Source organism: Oxyura jamaicensis, chromosome 3, assembly GCF_011077185.1.
Source record: "Oxyura jamaicensis isolate SHBP4307 breed ruddy duck chromosome 3, BPBGC_Ojam_1.0, whole genome shotgun sequence".
NCBI classification, from domain to species: Eukaryota; Metazoa; Chordata; class Aves; order Anseriformes; family Anatidae; genus Oxyura; species Oxyura jamaicensis.
In genome coordinates this window covers 4,157,367-4,181,063 of record NC_048895.1, presented here as the reverse complement: position 1 = coordinate 4,181,063, position 23,697 = coordinate 4,157,367, and the positions used below count along the sequence as shown (strand labels likewise).

At 40.0% G+C, this 23,697-nt stretch overlaps 1 protein-coding gene across 4 annotated transcripts in view; it reads right to left on the bottom strand.

The window, feature by feature from the left end:
• Nucleotides 1-23,697, bottom strand: part of PAPOLG (poly(A) polymerase gamma) — a 42,129-nt gene that overhangs the window by 16,427 nt on the left and 2,005 nt on the right. The window contains exons 1-23 of one of the 4 annotated variants that reach the window (XM_035322434.1): nucleotides 23,450-23,544; nucleotides 21,518-21,676; nucleotides 21,384-21,450; nucleotides 20,677-20,758; nucleotides 20,484-20,593; nucleotides 18,344-18,397; nucleotides 17,183-17,294; nucleotides 16,480-16,569; nucleotides 15,784-15,922; nucleotides 15,559-15,631; nucleotides 15,356-15,476; nucleotides 14,965-15,049; nucleotides 14,522-14,575; nucleotides 12,700-12,819; nucleotides 12,289-12,398; nucleotides 9,707-9,828; nucleotides 9,459-9,625; nucleotides 8,490-8,596; nucleotides 8,195-8,415; nucleotides 7,303-7,374; nucleotides 6,661-6,717; nucleotides 5,770-5,883; nucleotides 4,642-5,645 (exon numbers count right to left, since the gene is read on the bottom strand). In XM_035322434.1, the coding sequence (XP_035178325.1) occupies nucleotides 5,785-5,883; nucleotides 6,661-6,717; nucleotides 7,303-7,374; nucleotides 8,195-8,415; nucleotides 8,490-8,596; nucleotides 9,459-9,625; nucleotides 9,707-9,828; nucleotides 12,289-12,398; nucleotides 12,700-12,819; nucleotides 14,522-14,575; nucleotides 14,965-15,049; nucleotides 15,356-15,476; nucleotides 15,559-15,631; nucleotides 15,784-15,922; nucleotides 16,480-16,569; nucleotides 17,183-17,294; nucleotides 18,344-18,397; nucleotides 20,484-20,593; nucleotides 20,677-20,758; nucleotides 21,384-21,450; nucleotides 21,518-21,676; nucleotides 23,450-23,466 (2,238 nt within the window). In that variant the 5' untranslated portion in view covers nucleotides 23,467-23,544 and the 3' untranslated portion in view covers nucleotides 4,642-5,645; nucleotides 5,770-5,784. Of the gene's footprint in view, nucleotides 1-4,641; nucleotides 5,646-5,769; nucleotides 5,884-6,660; nucleotides 6,718-7,302; nucleotides 7,375-8,194; nucleotides 8,416-8,489; nucleotides 8,597-9,458; nucleotides 9,626-9,706; nucleotides 9,829-12,288; nucleotides 12,399-12,699; nucleotides 12,820-14,521; nucleotides 14,576-14,964; nucleotides 15,050-15,355; nucleotides 15,477-15,558; nucleotides 15,632-15,783; nucleotides 15,923-16,479; nucleotides 16,570-17,182; nucleotides 17,295-18,343; nucleotides 18,398-20,483; nucleotides 20,594-20,676; nucleotides 20,759-21,383; nucleotides 21,451-21,517; nucleotides 21,677-23,449; nucleotides 23,545-23,697 lie in introns of those variants that run through there. The other 3 variants (XM_035322437.1, XM_035322438.1, XM_035322435.1) reach the window with 3 other exon arrangements.

Here is a 23,697-nt window from a genome sequence, read left to right as displayed (position 1 = left end):
GCTCAGCCTGGAGAACACAGATACTGCCCTTACTGAGTTTTCCCCCCATGAAGTCATAACACGTAAGAATGGGAGAGAAAAATCAATTGACTTCATTACTTATTTCTGTAAGAGAAATATAATTTAGTACACTGATTTTTAGTTTCACAGGCTTGTGCCAATATTTACCCTGAATTACAGAAAAGTAAACATCTCTGTACTTACGCAACTTATCATTTGGTATAACCCAATGATTTATTTAGTGGGAAAGCAGGAGAATAGGGGATTCCCTTGCCTTCTCATTGCTAGCACTTAGCTGATTGCAACAGATTCGTTTTCCTCAAAATGCAACTCCCAGAGATGTATTTTTATCCCATCTGATTTTCTTAACTTACTGCAGACAACCACTTTCTAGAAAGCGCTGTTATCTAGCATTTTCCCATTGCTGATGACTTGATGAATTAGATACTTGTTTTGTAAATGCATTGAACAGAACCTACACTGGTTTGTTTCACAGAATCTACCAAAGCTGTTATTCTATACAGCGAAAGAGGTATAAAGACCTGTAAAAACACTCAAAACAAGTTGGAAAAGTTAACATACGCTATTACTATGCAGACAAAAACGGAAGTGAACGTAACCATCAGCTACAAATCTTGCAAGAAATACTGAAAGGTTTCTGGTTTCGCATATATGATTCAGAAGCAGGAACAACATTCAGTTTCCTGAAGGTTTAATGCCTGCCTCATACAGGAGAGCAAAAAATGTGAAGCTTAAAACAGTTATTACTTCGTTAGCGTAGTTATTAGGAAGTTCTGAGGTAATGCTCACAGTGGTGGGTTTATGTCCTGCTTCAGTAGTGGAAAAGGCTGTACATAATAAAATATAGGTTCTGCATCTAAGACAGAAGAAGAATAGCAATCCCCACAAAAAAAAAAAAAAAAAAAAAAAAAAAAAATTCAAGAGTAGTGCCAAAGGCACACAGCCAATCATTTATACATTAAGTGATTCAACAAAACTTCAACTTTTCTTCTCTGCACGCGCTTGAATATAGTTTATACGATCGCTTTCTGTTCTTGCCCAGTGAGCACACAGGAAGAAAACTGCTGCAACAAAATAAATCCTAGCAATTTCCAGCTCTAGTACTTACTGACTAAAGCGTTACCTACGTTTTCTTGTTTGTTTGTTTGGTCATTTTACCATCAGTGCCTTTTGTTAGTTATGGCTAGTCAACACTTCCTATTTTACGACCGCATTTTCAGTTACTCCCAAGTTTGCAAAAAAATGTTCTCTGGAGTATGATTACATATGTTACCCCCGTCTGATTTTTAGGAAAAACAGAACAAAATGACTTGGTCATTTCTAAGAATGAGTCACGGGGAAAATATGCCACCTTAATTGTATTCAAAGAACTCAAAACTTTTAAGAAACTCTCAACTTCTTCAGATTTCAGAAACAGGGACATGAAATTTAGCATGGAAGCTGCGCTGGTGTCACTATTGGACTTTTTACTGTTCCTATGAAAAACCACACTAATCTGGGCATGTGCTGAGCCTTTAAAAAGTCTGAGCTTACACATCCTTTCAGACTTGCTTAGTAGCAAAAGAAGTCATCAGCTTTCTCTGCACTGCATGTACTGCAGAGAGTGAGCTAGATGGTCCCTGCTGAAGGCTGCTGCTTGTCTGGCTGCCACAAACTAAAATTGAAAGTAGATGATTTCTCTGGTTTCAAGGCTCCCAGGGCTTTCTGTCCAGCACAGAAAAAAATACAACACACATCAAATGGGAGCAAAGATGGATTTGGGTGGGAAAGGAAGAAGTGAATATCAGGGAAGATAGGAAGGCAGGCAAGAGTCTCAGACCAGCCAAAAAGAAAAGAGGTGAGGTATGATTAAGAAACAAGGATGGGTGTCAAGCACGATGACTCAGACAGGGTCTTCCCAGCAAAGAGGAACTGCCCAAAGACGAGCTGTCCCACTTTGATTTCTATCAATGTCCTGAAGGTCAGACAGTGGAGAACCCAACAGGTTTTATCTTCTGGAATAAGAGAATTGTCAGTCCCTGGGTAGTGTTCTCCTAAGATTTCCACCACCCCAGAACAACATATGAGGTCCAGCAGGGGGGACAGGTCTCAGCTGCTGGGCTGCAACCACGTTCTGCCCCCCCAGCCACAAGTGAAGAGAGCAGCTGAAGAACCCCTGAGCTGCAGGGGAGTCGATGCTGGGAGGCAGCTGAGGGTGCTCACAGCCCGTGACTGCCCTTCCTTCTCAGTTCTAGAAGCTGAGAACCATTCCCACCGCCCTCTGCTCGGCCCAGCCGGGTTCAAGGCAGCGCGAGAGCCCAGGCTGGCGGGCACCACAGGGCTGCAGGGGTGTTTCCCAGCCGCCTGCCCGCAGAGCACTGCGGTCACATGCCAGCACTGTCACGGCAGCTCTCAGCCCCCAGCCCGCCCCCGCTGCAGGCCCTATGGCAGGAAACCCGCCCCAGCGTGGGAAGCCTGGGCCACGGCCCCCCAAACCCGACAGCTCTCCCCACCCCGTAAAGAGCATGCAGCCCCCACAGCCACTCAATGGGTGGGCAAGGCAGCAGCCCTCCGCGGTGGTCCCGTGGGAGGAGAAGGTGCCCGTTTACACAGGACCACTATAGGGTGACCCCTGCAGTGGTTTGATTTCCTTCAGAGGTGCCTCCAGCCACGGGGGTTATTATCCCCTCAGCTGTAGGCAGAGGCACAGCATGCTACAGCCCAGCCCAAGCCTGTCATTTACTGGTAATGCACAGGACCAGGCTCTTTATAAGAAGTGTGATGAGGTAATACAAAAATACAGCTAGGAGTTTTTGCTTGTGTTTAAGCTAAGCAGCTTATTTCACCAAATATTACATACAAGCAGTAGTAAGCCCCCTCCTTCCCAAAAATCAACAGCAGCAGTTTCAAGATACCTCTCACCTCCCCCCCACCCTCTTTGCTTTTTACTCACTAGGACAAGAAATATTCTATCACTTACCCTTAGTTACTACAGGGACATGCATTGCAACAGAAGCACAAGTAGCTCAGTAACTGTTCTTTTGATGATACCGAGCAAAGAAAACCCTGGGATACAGTAATTCCCGCAATGGAATTCCTTACATGCAGTTAGTAACTTAGAATCATTTGAATTCACAAAATTTGTGTCCAAATGTGTGTACAAAATACAGCCAATCCTTTTTGAGGAGATTAATTATTCCACTCTCACCCCTTCTACCTCAATCTCCAAGCCACACATAGAGCAGCCAGCTAAGAAAGCAGATGGAGAACAACACTTCCAAAAAGTCTGAAGGAATAGAAGCTCACTGAATTCTTTTATACCTGGGTAACTTAACTTTCATTCCCTTTAACTTTCAGTGCCTTTAACAGAGGACTTGCTCCATAAAAAAGGAAAACAAAATTGCTGTAATTTGAACTCTCCTGAAAACAGCAGAAATCTAACCCTTAACCCACCAAAACCAAGAAGAGAACACTCGAAACACCAGGTAACTACACAGCTCTGGAGCAGCACTGCACTTCTGCAGCGCCTAGGGAAACCCCAGAGCAGTGAGGTCACCGTGCACTGCACCAAGCATTGAGCCAGGGTATATAAAGAGGAAATGTGTATCCTCACCTATTCTGGATCAAGTCCCAGAAATTGGTAACCTAAATCCTTCTTAAACATTCCTTACCCTAAAAGGGGAGAAAGAAATAGAGTAAGAGCAATTGGAAGATAACTGTGAAGCAAGAATAAAAGGAATTGTGAAAGCATTCCTCTGTAACCATTAGGCAGCTTAGTTTAAGACTGGTTGTATTGATGTGCGCTAACAGTGGGGTTAATGCTAACAGAGGGGTTAAGGGCAAAACTGCCCTGAAGTCTTGGAATACTCAAAAGGAATAGTTTGTTTAAAAGCATGATATTACAGAGTTGTAGACTATTACAGAGACAATTTTCCTATTTAGTTTGCTATTTACCTTATCACCCACTGTAATTCCTTCAAACGCACAATAGATTTTTTTATTTACAGAGGTGCTAAAGCTGTATACATACTGTAGGTAACGCACAGACCTGACAATAATTAAGTAGCATGGTGATAAACACACCAAACCCAGGTACTGTTTTATAAACCTCAGTGTAACAACATGTACTGTTCCTCCACCTTAACCTGTGACTAAATGTAAGCCTTGCAGTCAAAGTCAGAATGCTTTTTATTTGGAGAAGAGTGTTGAAAGGGAAGAACAGAACATATCAAACTCACTAAGATTTGTTTTAAATATAAGTTCTCCCTATTCTTTTACAGTCCTTAGAAGTCTAAAGAAGGTTAAAAGTGGATGCTTAAGATGATCAGAACTCAGAATTGCTGTTAAAGCCAAGCAACTTCTTTTTACAGAAATTCAGGGGTATCTATTGTTCAAATAGCAAACTGGGAAGTCAGCTGTCCATGCAGTTTACAAATTGCACTATTCAGGCTGTGGGCATTCACTCAAGGCCTGGAAACATCAAGAGCAGGGAAGCAGTGATATTAACTCGTTGACTGTATTTTGCAGGAAGTTGTGCCCACCTGTCCCTATCCCTCTGTACAATTGGTTTGCCATTTTATTTTCAGTTTTGCTTTTCCTTGATTAGAACCCATCTACATTAAAAGACGGAGGAAAGACAAGTGAAGGCTTGAAATTTCTTTTGATGATAGTATTTTACAGTACATACAAAAATACTCTGGAAAAGACATACAACTTCATTTACAAAAATCACCAATTATAAAGAAATTACAATAGAAAGATAGCATATTTCCCATAATTAGAATCTCTCCACCCCCCAAAAACCCTAATGCACTTTACTGGGTAAGCTTTGTTATCAGTTTGTTCACAGAACCAGATTTAAGGCTACTACAAGTTTTCAAGTAACCATTTTGAAGAGCTTCCAGGATTTCACTGAAACGCAGTACCACTTTCTATACGCCAGTTGCTTTAAAGACTGCAGTTTACAGGTGGGCAGTGTCACAACAGCCTCAACCGCTGCAATGTTGAGATGCATCTTCGCTTCCGTGTTCTGAATTTGGCTCAGCTACCCAGTGAAAACAGAATCAAGTCTCATGTTGGAGCAGTCTTAAGAAAAAAGATGTAACATGGCATGGGATGTTTATCATCTCCGTACCTCAGTAGCATCCTCCATTGCATTTTCTTCAGTATTTAGATTTATGGGCCTCCATGGGAGGCAATACTTCTGTAGTGCATGGCTGTGCTAGACAGTGGAAAGCTACTGCCTGTGGAAGCTGAGCACAACTGTGACAGACGCATAGGAGTGTATGTGCCAAACTGGAAGATAACATCTACAGCGACTAGGAAAGCTCAAATGAATACAAGCACATTCCTACATGCTTGAAAACAGAATGTAGATGCAGTGACTAGTCAACCCTGTTTACATACGTTCTGAATCCAAGTTACAGGACAAGCGGTGGCTATTTCAGAAAGCTGTTTCAGCTAGTGATAGTTAAGACTTTTTAAAAAGACTGATAAAGATAGATGTTGCAAGAGCATACAAAGTAGTTCCAAAGGAAGAAAGCACCTAAGCTAATACTACTAAAAGGCCGTGATTTTTGTAGACTGTGACTTGTCACTTGATGATCTTGGAAAAGCTACACAGTAATAGGAGTATCCTACAGCATCTGCAGGTCAAAAACAAACACATATGTAACTGTCTGACACTGCAGTACAGCAACAGTAACAGTCCATTCTTTGTTAGTAACAATACACATTGATAATACCAATCACTAAAATAAATATCTTTACCTGAAGAGATAAAGGTTACCGGTTAAGGGTAAGTCTGATGGATCTTTTAATAATACGAATATTAGTTGTTGGAACAGGAGATGAAGAATCTGGTAGCTCTTTACTGGAAAGTCTCTAAAACAAAAAAGATGCCACAAAAAAGGAATTTTAAACACATGAACTCACAAGTAGCAGCAGACAAAGCTTTTTCTAGCTGAATATAGCACCATTCTTTATGTACCAAATCAGTATGGCCCAAAATATTTACATAGAAGGGTGTTTTCCACCATACCACTTATTTACCACTAGTTTTCAAAGGAAGAGCATTTTCCCCTCTGCACACTTACTTCTTTTTGTCCTCAGGAAGTAGTTATCTCAATTCATGACAGAAAAGTTGCTCAATGGCATAATAAAGGAAGTTACCACCCTTCTTGGACCGATGGGTTAGGAATAGTGTCTCTACTGTCTGGAGTACTTCCAGTTTTATAACTCTTTTTTGACATTTCAATCAACACCAGAATTTAAGCTACTTGTGTACTTCAAAGCTTCAAATCTTGTCAAAGTGATGAGTATACAAGTGTTTAAAGTAATTACAGCTCAGAACACTGTGAAATGTCTGCAAGGAGTATACGCAGTCCTTTAATAAGAAAATTGCAAACTAGGAAATGAACTCGCAGGGTTGCAATGAATGGAAACAGGGTCCTTCAGGTCCAATAGGTTTTAGTCTTTGACTTCAGTTTTGCAACCAGGAAGCTCATTGTTCAGCCATTCAATTCAGTAGAAGCATGATATGTAAAGGCTTACCACCTACTTAGCAGGACCTATTCTACAGAAGTTAATAGTACATAAAATTTTATACTTGCAGGGAAAAATTCTACTTTTGTTTTACCTATGATCATTAAGGCACCATACCTGTGACCTTGATGTGTCAAGAACTGGAATTAGCACAGATTTTCCTCCAAGGCCAACCTAAAAAGTTCAAAGGGATGTGTTACATAGTTTTCTCAAATTCATGACTTGAGACAGCAAGGTTTGGCAGCTAAGATACTTAAATGCCAAACACATACATGCATCGACACCCTTCACCTCCTTTAAGATTAAGAAAAATAACCAACATTTTTCTTGGAACACATGAGCTCACATGCAATGTTTCAGGTATTTCAACCTTTACTCTGCCAGCAAGACCACATCTTGATTTGAGGGTGTGCACTCAGGAGTTTGTTTCAGTAACAAGCTACACTAAATATACAGTTCTGTATCCTCCCTGTGAGAGGTCAAATGCTTTAGTCTTAGCCTAAAAGAGTGAATCAAGTGGTTAAAAAGTAACCCATTTCAGGCATAGCAAGATGCTAGACGTTAACAAAATTAGTGGTAGCATATAACATGGAATGTGGATGTAATATTTGGGAAATGAAGACTGAATTTATACTAAAAAGCATATTTTTGTTTACATCAATAAATGTGTAGAGTATTTATGTGAAGTTGTTTAGGTACTAGAATCTTCCATTCAGATTTTCATTTACTCCACTTAAAATAAAACCATTTAATAATTACATTTTCTGTAGATCTTCTCTTTACATCTTCTGGATTACCACCGTCTCTGAATACTGAATCCTGGCCAGTTAACTAGAAGAACAGAATACGCAGACTCAAAATGATTTCTAGACTAAAGTTACCTTCATATTCGTGTACAGATTCAAGTCAATGCATTAAGTGCATTAGCAGCCATTCTTGTAACAACACAGACTATTACCAAACAGGTATCTCAGGTCTCTTGACTAGTCTTGCTGCCCATTCATAGAAGTCTATACTTGAGACATTCAATACAAGTTCATTATTCTGAAAGTTGGTTCTTTTCAAATGGAAAAATTGAGTTTGAATTGTTCTTTGCCTCTGCCTCAAATAGGGCAAACCACAAAAAGCAGTTAAAGGAGATTTTATAGAGCATTCCAAATCATCTACCTGAGCAATATTAGCTCATATTTCGGTATCTGTAAGATTAATATCCCTCTTTAGTTAGAAATAAAGAGTTTTCACAAGCAGTTCTTAGAACTATTTAAAGCGAGCCATTTCCTTTGATAAGTGGCCAGTGCATTAAACAAATAGTAATATTTAGATATTCTGTCACCAGACTAAAGAACAGTCATTAGTGTCATATCTTGAAGAAACTGTCTTGAATTTAATGCATGGCTAGTGAACAGTTTTTCATACTTATATCCTAGTAAAAGTATAATTACGTTTAAATTTAGATTCCCAACTCTTTTGGGAATGTACATATACACATTTGTTATCAGTCTTTTTGGGATATGTTAATATATATTTGGGAATGTATATATACACACACACTTGTTATCAGTCATTTAGTCATTTCACTAATTCTGTATCAATAAATCTGTATTAATAGATATTACTTTAAACCTTCCACAGGCTGGCCCTGCTTCCCTACCTTTTCTCTGTCTTTTGGTCTCTTAGGGTATTCTGAGGTAGGTGAATGAGGTCGTTTAGGTACAGCACTCTTCAAATTTGTAATTTGAGTTCCACTTAGTTCATGCTGTCCTTGGACAAAGTGTGTCCTAAGTCGAGAAATCATGTTATGTTCTATTACTGCAGGCACAGTGCAGCCAGCTGGAGGTCCTGATGGTCTTACTGCAACTGCAGCCTCCATTTCTGTAGGAGATAAAGCTTTTAGAGCTCAGCCATGAAGTTAAAGACTGCATTCTACCTACTGCTTGAACACATACTTGAACCAATAACTGGAATGGAGATTTCCGTAGACGCTGGTGGCACAGCTACATGATTCGTCTTCTCTCTGTTGCTAGCGCCCCTAGTTCTCTGAATCACAGCACTTCTGTAAAAGTCAGATTTTACAATGTTTAAGTTAGAAAATGCTAGCCCAATAGTGTACGTCAGTTCCAGGAAGTTCACACGCAGAACGGTCTTCCTCCTTCACTCCTTGTCACAGCTCCACTCAACACCACAGACACTCACTGGCAATCTAGTGTGAGATCATTTTGCTGAATTGCAGACTGCAGATTTAAACTCAAGTATTTTCTTCAGTGAGCCTCCATATACTGATACTGCCTTCCAACCTAGTATATGCAGCACTCCTTGCTGCTTTTAGGGAGTGTCTGCTCCACAAGAGCCCCTGATTTTTGTTTGTGCACACTACTGCACGATACTACTGGGCTATTACTCCCGAGATTACACATTCTCATGTGAAGTAGCTTATGCACAAAGACTTCCCAGGAAAGTAACATATATTCTTATTGCCCAAGTTTTTACGCAGTTCCAGCAACAGTTCCGGCATTTCTGTGATCAAGATCAGTGTTTGAATAAAACTTAACGCTGCTTGGCGTTAACCATACTTCACTTTTGTTAAAAAGAAAACTCACCTGCACATAAAATACTCCAGCTTCTGAATTTCACACTAACCTAAGGTTATTCATGCTTAAAGCCATACCATGTCTCTGGTACCAAGTCCTTTGTTTCTACACAGTCATGTAGATCAATTAACTTTTCAAGGATTTCTTTAGCCCATCCCCCAAGACCCACAAAGGAGGTGCTATTTTCATTCCCAAAGCCTTTACTGCATTCTACATACTTCCGATCTACATAGACTCGAACAAGAAATCCTAGACCTCATGCACATTGCAAGTACATTGCAAGTCAGTTAACAGCAGCATCTTCAGTTTTAAGGTTATGGTGCTAACCTTTCCATCTCTGCTGTAGAGGTGTCCAATTTAGATATCCTATTTAATGAAGGGGAACTACATGGTGTTCTGGAGTCCGTGTCTCTGGAACTGTCCAAGCTTCCATCTGAAGAGGCCCTTTTACACTGAAGCCCACTAGCATTTTGACTAGTATCTGGCACGCTTTGCTGAAACAACAGTTCAGAAAATTAGGTCTTCAAATAATTAGTAAGCAAGAAATGTCTAGAAGAGCCAAGTTGTTATTATACCTTCTTTCTTTTCTGTAAGGTTTCTGGAGGCAGAAAATAATGGAGATGCTTTCTCTTCACGTGAGCCGCCTCAATCTTCATACCTTCCTTTAGCATGTTGATGTTGTTAGCCTGCCTGTAAACTAACATGAAATTTAGCGTTGTAGCTTAAATACTTAATGCAAACACTTCCATTATTAAAGCTACATATGATTTCTTTAGAAACAGCAAGTTTTTAAGTCTGTTCTTCTCAAATGAAGAGCAAGAATTTTCTACTCTAACTGCACATAAAGCGTGACCCAAGCATTCCACATACAGTCTCAAGATGAGCATGGGCTGAGCTGCTACTTCCCATCCAGTATGGATCAGATACATAAATGTAGATTTGAATATAAATAGCTGTTACATACTCAGTAACAGCGGTGGTTTGCTAACTGTGCAGGTGACATCTGAGCTGATTTTAACTTAGAGGAGATAATACTCACTAGTCAGTCTGGTTGAGAACTGAGAAAAGATCTAGTTGACTTTCTGAAACAACCCCCCTGTGCACAGCTCAGAGACCAAACCCCTTAGTCAAGATTCAGGCTGGTTTATCTGATATTTACGGTGGCAATTGTTTCTTTGACACAGCAGTTCAGTAACACCACACAACCTCTCAGTAGTTCAGGTGTTAAAATTCTATCTACTGAAGAAAATAAAGATTGGATTTTATGGACATCTGACTTAGAATCGCAGCAATTTAAGCAAGTTTTCCTTACCTGCCTACAAACAGCCTTTTATGCATGTTATTGTTATACTAGCACAGTAATTAAGGAATTAAGTCACATTTAGACAAGCTTATCTAACAGTCCTATCATGAGCAGAACTAGAAAGTCAGCTTACTAATAGAGTAGGAATCAAAGTAAGGATATAGCCACGAGGTGGTTTAAAGTATTTCTAAAGGAGAAATAAGTGAATAAAGCACAGATGAATATTTACAACCATATGAACTACTGTTTCAAAGTAAATCCAATCATGTTCTCAGGCAAAAGGGAGCTGACTTAAGAAAAGGCTCACCGCTTGGAAGGCTTATGACCTTCGGCACAACAACTTCAAGTTAACCTTTGTCCTCTAAAGGTACTCTCAGAGAAAAGGCATTTGATGAAATCTTTCTTGCTCACAACTGGTCACTCCCAAATTTGCCAAAAGGACCTCACGCCTCCCAAGAAATACCTTTTCGGTTCAGCCTAATCCAAACCCTCTCTCAGAGGAAGCATACTATCAGCTGTGCTTTATTAGATTACTAAACAGAGCACAGCTACCTCAATCGAGTTCTTACATAGAAATAAAACAGTAAGTCTTAGTTCTAGCCTGGCTCTTGGTAGTATGTAAGCCTTGTTGATATTTGCCACAGTGTTGAAACACTGCATGATGCCTGAAGCAATAAACTAAGGTATAACAACGCATCATATCCAGTGGGTTATCTATACAGATGTTTGTTTCCTCCAAGTCCGAGGAAGCTGTCTCACTTGGCTTGACATTCAGACAGGAGTTTTGTTAGTCTTCCTTGCCTTTCATATCAGAAAACATGAGCCAAAAAGGGGGGTCAGGTTTTACTGCATTTTTAAGTGGAGAACTGAGCAAGACAACATAACACAGCCCATGCTGGTACTATGGATAAACTTTCCGTGAGCGCAAACAAATGCTTAAGGGAGTCCACAGTTTAAAATTCTTGGTTCCAACACACTTATCACTTCAGAAAAGCAACCTGACTTTATTATTTATGACAGCTAGCCATTGGCTTGACAGCACACAGGCATTTCTGAAAGGCACGTGAAATCAGGTTGGGAGTAAGAAAAACGATGGCAGAGTAAGACCTATGATTTCAAGTGAGCCCTCCCTCTACAACCCCTTTATTCTAGCACTACCTGACGACACTTACAGTAATACTTTTTCTACATGTACCAAAAAGCAGAAATGGAAGATGAACACAGATTTACATGCAAGACTACCTGTAATTCCAGTGCAGCAACTCACTGGAATCAAGTTCTACCGATTATCATATACAAACTTATTTCAGAAAAATACAGTGAACTAACAAGTTGTTTTAGAACCTGCTACCATCAACTCTCACTTTCTGCTGACAACTTCAACTCATGTACCTTTTCCCAGTAAGCGAACATCTACAGGCTCCTCATTTGACTGTCTATTTCACAAAATACAGCTCCTTCAAGGTGATCCTTCAGTATGATCTGCACGATTATTTCGCCTAACTATATTCATGCTTACTATGTGCCTATATCAAAAGGGACATCTTTGCTCATCCACCAGAACAGTGTTAGGTTTACAATAGCCATGCGTTTTTCTTGTTGAATATTGCAGTCCAGCCCTGCTTTCATTGTATTTGCTGTCCATTCTTTTAGTATACTTCGAAAGTGATTTCCTCAGTTGGTGTGAATGCAGCACACACTCACTCCAAGGACTTCACTGAAGTGTCAGAAAAGGCTTTATTCTTTACATTGTTCTCTAGATAAAGGGAAACATTTCACTTAATGAAGCAACTTTTCCAGTAGAATCAAAACCAAATGCTACGAGGCTAGAGCAAAACAAAAACATAGGCTTACCTGTATCTGTGAATGACTGTATATCATATGTCAAATCAATGTTAACACTTTCTGCACTTTCCACTTTCCTAAATATGATTCCAAGAAACCACATTGACACATAGCCACCCCTAAAAGAGACAGGTTCACAAGTTTATCAGATTATGCAGATACCACACATTTGAATACCCAAGAGCCTCCAGAAAGAATTGAGCAAGAGTTTAACCGTACACAGCAATATTAGAGTCAGCCCATACATAAGCTCTGAGTACTGCTCTCAGAAGTTCTCCCTTTAAAAAGATCCTACAAGTCCAGAACCTCGCGTCCACAGAACAGTAGGTATATCACTGAACATGTTTGTATTAATCTCATGTTATCTAACAAGTTAAATACACTTGCCCAGCTGTATTTAAGTAGAGTAACAAAACTCACTGTTTACGGTGTTCTTGGTTGCCAGGGAAAGACTGGGGATTTACATGTGCAATATTTATAAACTCATTTCTCTCCAGGTTTCCAACCAGCACACGAATTTTAGATTCAACAAGGCCAACCCTAAGAACAAGAAGTATTTGCTTGTTTTTTACTGTATTCCCCACAGTAGTTAATACACCTTTTATGTAAGACTAATACAAAAATGCTAACCACAGAGCAAGTTGCATTCATCTTAATGGATAGCAGATTTTATACCACACACTGCAGCTTGAGATGGTTCCAGCAACATTTGAGCTTTAGAGTTTCCCAAGACTGAGTTACCTAAGTTTATCTAATTTGTTCTCATCTTCATCATGGATTATATGTTTCATCTGAATTGTGAGAGTACAAGTAGCATATCCCTGCAATTCCTGCTGCATTTCAAAGTAGAAAAAAACAGATCATGGGAAAGTCAGGAAAAAGCTCAAGGACAACTGCTTGATCATAGCTAGGTGAAGACACAGTTCTCCTTACAGATTGATCAGTGGAACGAGGTTACTATTCTCCGACCAGAACTGAACTGAAAACATAGTTCCTTTAACAACAAATATTCTGGTCACCTTAGCTTGGTAAATTTGTAATGAAGCTATAAGAACCATGATGAATGCTTTTCATTTCAAGGAAGTACTGTCATTTCAGCTAACAACACAGATAACTTTAAAAGCAGTTGAAAATCTGTAGGTTATTCAGAACTATCTTACATATGTAAAGAAGAGATGTGCTGTCTACTTTCAAATCCATCCAAGAGTCAGTGAACTAAATGTGGTCTTATGACATACAAACTATCTTCTGTGTTTTAGTTCTCACAGCTGTACAACCAAGCCCTGTTTGCCTCCATTTCTGTCATTACAAAAGCCAGCTTCTACTGGAGTCAGAACTTTCCTCATCTTTGTGAGATACATGAAAAACTTTCTTCCACTAGAAATAGTTAAAATCTTTAGCTTTAAGCCATCCATATGCCTATAAATCCTTGTTGCACACCTGATTGACTAACATTAAGCTGTAGGTGATACAATTTAAATGAACAGATCAGAAAGCTCAGACGAGATATTGTCTCCCAGCAACATTTAAAAATATAACATCTTTAACAGAGAATATCATTGCAAAGCTAAGAACAAAATGCACACTACAGTACCTGAATTCCTTCCTACTTCCCCTTGCTTTAGCATTCATAAAATTATTCAGCACATTCACATAGGTCAAACAAGTTATATTGGCACATGTCCCCCGAGACAGTTACAAACATCTCATCATAAGTAGTGAATTCCTCTAATTACAGTTGAGGGTTGTAAAACTGATCGCCACTTCAGAAATTAACCTATCCACTATTGGCCATACCTAAGTGCCAGTTTATTTTCAGCACTAAACAGAAGAGGTAAGAGCACCAATAACTTAAAACTGTTAAATACTATTAAATAGTAAATACTATTTATCAGCATTCAGATGGTCTGCACTGAGTACAAGGTTTCTCTCAAATTTAACAGCCTGGTTTCACTTCACTGGAGAAAAATAGGCTCTGAAATTAGCTGACTATGTAACTAGAGCAACTCAGCACCAAGTACAATTTTGTTCCAAATTAGATATTACATCCAAGAAACAAGTTATAAAACCAAGTCTCTGCAGGCTACAGAGCACTGGTCTACAGAGTGGGCTGTGTGCACAAGACAATTCATTATTATGCAGGAAGGAAATATTAAAGCTTCAGTAATGTGTGATACATAAGTTATACACATATTGAAGGTATATGCTCAAAAAAAATTTGGAGACTTTTGTAAAGTCTTACCATTCTAAGTGATGCTCTTCAGTATAGGCACTAGCAGTCAGTACAATATAATGTCTAGAAGAAAATGGAAGTGTAACTCAGAATGTTATTCCTTTAAGCAAAGCCAAAGCTGCCTTAAATACCTAGAACATAACTTCTAAAGACAGACTATGTCCTGTATTCAGGACAGTATTAACTGAAGAAAAATAGAGTATATCTTTTAGAATCATGTTCTGCAGCATTCAAAATGCTGCAGTTCATTTTTTCCCCCCTCATAAAGACGGTAAATGGCATAACAGTTTCCTGCACCTCCCCTGCGCTCATCCTTACCAAAAATTTAACTCCACTTAATATTTATTTTTCTGAAAAATTAATGCCATCTTCTATTCAGACAGAGTTAGAAGTCACTATGCCAACCAGTACATAAGCCATTCCAAGTTCAGAAAAACAGATCGCATACATACTTGTACTTCTGAAAGAAGTTTGGTGGCTCAAGGAGCTTTGGCCAGTCTAGCTTTCCTTGAAGAATCTCATTTGTTACTGCAAGACCTATAGTTGATGTTGAAAAAACAATTATGTTTCTATGTTTCCTGGATTTATTTAAAAATTTCACTGCACGATATAAAACTCTGCAAGGTAAGTTCTGAACACTAAGAGGGGAGAAAGCATGAGTTCACTTGACTCAGTGCAGATGTACGATGATGATCTGTGCTAAAACTGGTCCATGTTGCTTACAAGTGGCCTATTTCTCAGAGACGCCTAACGGAGTAGGACACCTCACAGAATATAACCAATGCAGTTTCACACAGCAAGCATACTTTTTCATCAGTTAATAAGCACAGAAAGCTATATTACCGTGTTTGAACTCCTCTACCATTACAGCTCGCGTTGATGTAGATACGTTGTATGTAGAGTTCTGCTGTGGATAGGCTGGGGTGATGATAGGCATTACATGATACCTGTCTGATGGGTTGACCTACAACGTTAAAACACTTCTGCTTAGCATCAGTTTAACCTAGAAGAAAGTTTAAAGACTTCTGAATTTAATGTCTACATACCCTAGGGTCCCATACTGGTAAGTTAAGATTACTCTCTTCAGGTTGTTTCAGCAAAACAGGATTTGGCCATTCCCTATAAAAGATAAGCCATTAACTAATAACTGTATTTTAAGACTCAGTCATGTAATTTAGACTAGGACTCAATGTTGAAATATTTTTAAAGAACCAGCCTTAAGTGTTACTACTCTATACAGATTAAAATTGTCATAAAACAATAGCTCTTACCATTTTGAGAAAACCAAGAAGAACTTGTTCACAAGAGTAGACGCCAATGCATTTGGATAGAGTTGACATGTTCTTGCTACTAGCATTGCCCAGGAAACTCCACCAAGAAATCCCAGCATATTGGAGTAAATACCACGTCCTGGAATGGATACTTCACAGTTCGTATTCTTTCAAAAACCCACATCCTCAAATGTACATCACTGACCTCCCAAGCTGTAAGTTCCTTATAGTACACTTCAGCCTCTTGGGAGTCAAGTATTTTTGCAGCAGGATGAAGCCAAAAACATTGATCTTTACAGTGATGGAGGAGAATCATTACTACGCCACTACCCAAAATACTGCTACTCTGAAATCCACCTGTACTGCTACAGCTGTTGCTTTGCCCCAACTTCCCTTCAGACAAGAGTTCCACCATTGTTCTAGCACTTGCCGTAGCTACATTCCCATATGGTATTTCCCTATTCAATAGTTATCAAGCTTTTATGACTTAACTTGGCATTTCTGTCATTTGTAGTCATGTTCCTGATAAGCAACACAGCACCTTTAGATTTAAAAAAAGTTAAACAATTAAGCCTATTACCCAGACATCTAAAGAACTATCCAAAACTGAAGTACTTCCAATAGTCTTAGAAACTTGTTTTTCATCAAAAAATGCCTCTGAAATGTTTAAAGATCATGAACAATGACGTTACTCACGTTTTGCCCACAGTTTAATCGCACGGAGCGTGAGCCGGAAGTTCTCTTGATTTGGCACTAGATGTAGTATTTCATCAGTAACTCTGCAGCCTGTAAAAAAGGTTTAAGTATAAAGGTTTGCCGTAACATGCACAAGCCAGTTTTATGCTATCCTGGATCAACAGTTTACAATTTAACATTCAAATCTACAAAAACTACTTGGGATGACTTGTTTTGCATTACCTCAATTACCCATAACATTTGGTATCACCTCCAGTAACTGATGTACTCAACCACTTTCTCATAGTTCAGGCTACAGCCAACACATTTTAATAAGGGCTTTCTTCATGGATTCTGAAAGCTAGATTTCTTCCAACAGCCAGGCACGATTACAACAGCTGGTGTTAAACCGAGAGCAAACTAGGATTCGCATGTTCTAAATACCTTTATTTCTGAATTACAACGCTCCCTTCTCTATCAAGTTCTCCACTTATTCACCTAAAGAGAGTTCTGTGGTAAACTGCAACAACACACACCCCAATGAATGGAAGGGGAAATACAGGCCTAACTAATCACTACTCACAGAAACATTAAATGCCACCTCCTCAGGTCTTAGGTATACACAAGTCTGGTTGTGTCTCTTGTGCAGAAAGTTGGATTGTGTAATGTGCATTCTATATCAGCTTTAGTAACATTGTCTTTTTAAATGTGTAAACATGCTTACCATTTAAGCTCCGTATGCATCTTATATCCAGGCTTCTTAGACTGGAGTCATCTCTTAGATCAAGATTATCAGAAATAGTTTGCACAGACAGTCTTGCGAACACGAGATCAATCTTAGAGTAAAGAAGCACCAAGTATGAGTTAGAATGCCATAGTTTGCAAACAGCCTGCTAGTGGGAGAGAACAAGTACTATCTACAGAAGGGGTGAACATTCATATTGAGAATCACATGGCATAGGTGCATCTCCAAAGACTTGCCCAAAAGTTCAATTGCTAGGAGTTCCATATTTTTATTTACAAAACCTACAGTGTATCATCTTGCTTTTTAAACCAATAGAAAACTTTTTTTTTAAATGTTGAAAAGACACTCTAAACTTACAATTCCCATTAGAAAAGGAAGTTGCATCTTAACTCCGTAACTAAGCTTAAATTCACTCACCTGAACTACAACAACAAGTTTTTCCTTTATGTGGTAAGCCCTTTTGATGCTGAAATGTTTTGTCAGTACAGTCTGAGGTAAGAAAATTATCCTGACAATGTCTTTACATGATAAAGACCACAAAAAGGCTGCTGAGTGTCTTCATCATAACACTACCAAGCAGTAACTTGCTTGGATACTACAACCCACAGCTCTTTATTCATTGGAGAAGACATTCAAGATGCAAGGATTCCTGCAGCTGAAAAGCCTAGGCAGGAATCAAATGAGTACTTTATCACATTTGTTTCATGATTGCTTCCTTTCTGATTTGCAACAAAATGTTTTGTCTGCCCACAACTCACACAGTGAACTACACTATACACAGTCCTTTGTAGAAAGTGAGCTTGTCAGAGCCAAGAATTAGCAGACTTTTGCCTTTATTCCCAGGCTGCACAATCCTTGTGAAATAAATGCTATTCAAGTATGCTACCTTAGTCTATAGCACAGCTTTAGAAAAAGATGTCCCTGATGTTCCCATGTGTGCCAGGCTTCCTAGGGACTTAGCTTCCCCTAAGCTCCAATTCTACTGCAGTCTTATTCTGGGTTGTGTAAGATTGTTCAATTACAGCTTCTTAAACACTTCAAGGTACCAAAAACCTTCTAAGATTTCCAGGGACCTGTGACTGCTAAATTATACCATTGCAAAGCAAGGAAAATAAACCATGCTTAAAATGAAATTCTTACCTCAATGCCATCAAACTCAAACTTGACAACTGGTACATAGGCATCTTCTACTGCCTGTAGAAGAGAGGATAACTACATGAAAACGCCTTTTTACTACTTTCACATTTCCCCTAGACTACAATAAAATACAAAACTTATACTGTGAAGCTGTGCAATATAAAGACTGAGTTGCTTCTGAATCGACAAAACTATGTAAGATGCAGGTAGCATAGTACAAATATAGTAACAGAACAAGCTTTAAAAAGTAGTTTAGCCTCATTAGCTATACAAACGAAGTCCCTCACTGTGTCTGCCAGAAGACTATGCTAGAGGAACACTTCTCCAGTCCTGTAGTTTAGACAGAGGGAAGGCTATACTGTGTAGTTTGCCTCCCAACTTGGAGGTCGTATATACATCAGAACTTCTCTCCTATCTATGAAGGCTGGCCTGAATTGAATCAAACCATTACATTTTCCCAAGAAAAGTCTGTATGTTCAATACAGACTGAAAAGCTTACAGCTCAAATTTCTCCCTTTTGTTTTTTTAATGGTAGTCAGGAATGAATAAATACAGCCCTCAATCTTCGTGTGAACACAGGATTGTTACACTTTCCAGCTCAGGTTTCTAGAAGGAACTGCTAAAGGATAACCATTCCAAGCGCTGACCGTCTGGTCCTACAGGAACAAAGCCTTTCTCCCCTATGCTTAGACTCTGACTGCATGCAGTTATTAAATGCAGCAGCCCTATCTGACTACATAGGGATAAGCAATTCAGGCATCCTGAAACTGGAGCAATTAACTTGAAAGCAAGTCTAGTAAAATATTCCACACCTCTTTAATTCTAATGTAAAAAAAAAAAGGAGAGCATCTGACATCCTGAAAGGAAAGTATCAGGGCAAAGCAAACCAGCCTCTGTTCAGCAAGAGGCCACGTGACTGTAGGCCTGTAGCAAAGGCCAGAAACTAGCATTAGAGCACAGCTTGTTAAGCTAAGGAAGAAAGTAACTGTCTCTATCCACTCCACCTTTTCTGAAGGGTTCACACACTCATCTCTTCTCAGGCGAATTACCTCAAGATGCTTCAAGTCTCATTGCAGCTCTCAAAGAAACATGGACTCCTTGGAGATAGTGCCAGGTATCACCCACACAATGAGTGAAGCACTAGCAGAAGGTGAGAGGATGTCAGAGATTTAACTCTGGCAACAATGAATGCTAAATGGTTGTTCTAGTAGTCCCTGTAATATTTATTACTTGCTAGGTATTTTAAAGCAAACAGCCATCTTGAAAAAAGAAGGGCGTTTACAGCTGGCTGTGAAATATCATGGTACTGTGATTAAACACCACAGTTCATCTTGATTAGTCATACAAACAAGCCCGAACATTGTCTGTCTCCTGTAGAAGATGCACAGCAAGGCATCGAGCCTCGTCTAGACACTTGAGATACTATTCCACTAGAGCCCTGAAGGTTTATTTTCTCTTCTTTTTGCCTCATAAAGAAGAGGGTATTACCCCTGTTTACAGAGCAAAAGTTGAGAGGTCAGGAGTTCAGTTTTACATGCAAGACAGACATGAAACATCCTGAAGGTGATTTTACAAAGCAGATAAACTTAACAGGAGCCTTGCAGTGAACATACAACATTACATAAAGCTGTCAGTATGCATCACCAATGCTAAGGCTCAAGCTGAGTACCAAGAACAGGACTAGAGACAAACAATTTAGAGGTTCTGAAGTATATCCAGGTGAACTCCATGGCACACATACCAACTGAAGACCTTCTATGTTACATTCATCTGCCTTAATTTTCAGATTGCCCCTTCTTCCTGCATGCATGCAATAACTTCATTTCTGAGCCCCTTACTATATCTAAAATTCAAGCAAAGCTCTTAGGGACATAGCCTCATTTCTTGCTACAGCTGACTCATTCCTAAATCATGGGTAGGGTAGAAGACAAGTGTACCACAAAGATTCCTATGATGTATAGTCACCAGGAAGAGGAACCAAAAGCTTGACTTCAACATTTTCATACTACAGAAAATATTTTAAAAATGGGTCAGAATGTTTTTTATTTTCTTTGGCTTATAAGACATTCATTACTAGTGGGAGCTGTGAACATGAATATTCTTATTTGTAGAAGTCAGTGTACAAAGGAGAGAACTTGCTTACTCTTAGATTTTTTATTTCTTCTTGATGCTTTAGTTTTTCAAAGAGTGACTGAAAGAAATCCGATCTTTCCACATGTCTAGGAGCAACACAAAGAGCATCTATGTCAGCACCTGCAGAGAGATTCCATTTCTTCTGTTATTGTTGGAAGTCACTTTCAAACATTAGAACTATGACCAGATAACTAAAGCTCTACCTTTGGTGTGTACTCCAAGCCTGTAAGAACCAAATGTAAATATTTTGCCACCAACATTTGCTACAACTGAAGGGGGAAGATTCTGTGGATAGAAACAGAGTTTACTTTAGAATATGATACATATTGACCTACGTGCAAGTTTAATTAACACAAGTTACTTAGAAAGATTGAAGCAGACTCCTTAAACACGTTTTCTCACTCCCACAGAGTTGTTAGTCTAACAGACTTGTTTCCTAAAGTGAGGCCTTGCAACTCAAAAACCTATGAGCAATGCAGCAGTCCTTTCATTAATTTACACGAACTATGACCTATTATTAGACTTCCCTGCAGATGTACATAAATTAACAGAATTCAGGAGCTATACAATAGGCAAGTCTAGCATAAGTTTAAATTAGATGAGAGCTGTAAGCTGTTTGGGGCATAATCAGTGACCATTTACCATCAGACCCCACAATAAATTTTCATTTTTGTTAACTGCTACAGTCGATTGATACAGCCACTTCTTAAGTTTATGCACTACCCCAAAGACTTCAAGAACCAGATATGAAAAGTCTTTCATACCATATTTGAGTGGCAGTTACTAAAGTCCTACTTCATACTTAAGAGGAAAGTTAAAAGTCAAACTTCAGCGTAAGTCCTAGTGGTATGGCCTTAAGAAGTAAAAAGACTTCAGCTCTTTTGATAAGAACATTATAAAAAATCCTTACCTTGCTCTCACCAAGTTCTGAAATCCATTCTTTGACCAAGTTATTCAGTTTACCAAGAACAACCAGCCTGTAAAGAAAACTTGTGTTAAATTTGTCCTCAAAATTGAAAGATTAACAAATTAGTTTTATTATACCTGTGATTCAGTTCTTCTTCATCTTCAAACACCCCAAATGGCTTCATTGCTTCAACTAGCTTCTGAGTATGAATATAATCTATATCCTTAGGAGGAGCCAAGCTAATTGGAGAGGTAATTCCATAGTGCCTTTGAGGCTGGTTCTGCAGCATAGAGGTACTGTGAAAGAAAATAAAATAGTTAAGACTCCACAAAGGCATAAAAAACCTAATTGGGTAACACTCTTCAGCTTACAGGTTTCCAAAACAATTTTTTCTTTTACCCATCATTGACATAAATGAGAAGAAAATGCCACTTCTAGGACACTTGTACTACAACTTCAGCTAGGTTGGTCAAGAAGTGCCTAAAGCATCAAGGTATCTGACCCACTGTGGTTGGAATAGGATTAGGAAAGACTTACAGGACAATTTCAACAGATGATTTTAAAAAGTCATAAAAAGGTGTTTTGTTTTTTAATTTATAAATGCTGCCTTCATTCCTTCATTGAAGTAAGACAGAGTACTCTCCCTGCATAGCTTTATCTGAATACAGATGTAGCTTTTGGTTATGTTGGTTTTCTGTCGCCCCCCCACCCCCCCGTATCTTTTTTTATACTAAGTTTCTACTACATTTCCTAAACTAAAATAGAAAGTTTTGTCCACTTCCATTTTGAAAGCGATAGTACTGATTACTACTGTTTTCTTTCTTACAATACCTTTCTCATAAGAAATACAAGAAAGCCTATGTTTCCTCCATGATTTGGTGTACATTACAGCCAAGCTTAAACACCTGCAGCAGCTTTCCAGCATACAGAAGGCCACCGCCTGACTTTCATACCCCATCCTTGCTACAGAGATCAAGTTAAACTCAGCATCATTCAAATATATCAAACGTTAATTCCAAATTCTTTGAGTCTGCAGTAGAAACTTTTCAGCCACACACTGCTGCAAGTTCAACCTCACTTTGAAGTTGAGGGGAAGCAGCATTTGGAAAGTTTTATTGAAAGAGTGATTTAAGCCCAAGAGAGTTTGTTCTTCTTCTGGAAGTTGTTTTATTTTTCTCTGTCTAGTGTACTGGACTGACAGACATGCACGACGGGATCTCCAGAGAAAGTACAATACACAGCATACCATCTACTCATCTGTAAGCCTCCTGTTTGAGACCTATTGTAGTTTAAGATGTCCCCAGCTCTTGCTCTGTCTACCACAGGGAACTACTCCAACATCCTTCTGCTCAGAGACACCCTAACTTTGCACAAGGAGGTAACTTAAACCGACCTGCTCCAGGTTTTATCACTTATATGTAACTTTAGAAAGCTGCAGACTGTTCTCCTGCATGCTCTGGAGGACAGACCCACGTTACTGCAGTTCGAAGAGCCGTGCGAGCAGCGCCTCGGAGGGCAGCCCGCCCTCACACCTCGCTACTCCGGGAGGGGGTCCCAGCGCACTCCTGCTCCCAACCACTAAGGCACAGGACTAAAAAAAAAGAACTTATTTTCTTCAAAATACGTCACCAAGTGACACCAGGACACGCCCTGACAGGACTGCTCAAGCACCATAAGATGCTGTTTATCCCCGTTGCACTGCCTCAGAAAAAAAAAAAAAAAAAAAAACCTGCAGACCCCGGTAGGCAACTTAAAGCACGGAGACACTCAGCAAAAGCCCCTCCTCAGACTGCAGCTGGACACACAGCACAAAACCGACATACTCGCTTCAGAGACGGCAGGCAGCTGCTAGGCTGCAACAGACCCCTGAGAGCCTCGCACAAACCCGCGCCAAACCGGGGCTCTCCAACACAGAGCCGAAAACACCTGCAGCCTTTCGGCTTTTTAACCGAAAAATAAAATCTTTAACCAGTGCAGCCCCTCCGCGCGTCCCAGCACTTTATTCCCGTTACTTAAGGAGCCCTCCCCCGAGGGCAGCGCTCCCCCAGCGGCCGCCCCGCCTCACCCACCCGCCCGTCTCCTTCATGGCACCCGCCCCGCACCCTGCGCGCCCCGCTCCCTTCTAGCCCGCGGGCTGCCGCCATCTTCCCGACAGCCCCCGCGGAGCCCGCCCACTGGGGGCGGTGTGGGAGGGGCGCGCTGCCGGAGGGGCGGGGCTTGGAGAGGGTCACGCCCCCCCCCGTGTCAGCTCCACGCCCCCTGGCGGCCGTTGGCGGCCGTTGGCGGCGCGCGGCTGAAGCGTTGCTCTTCCCCCCCC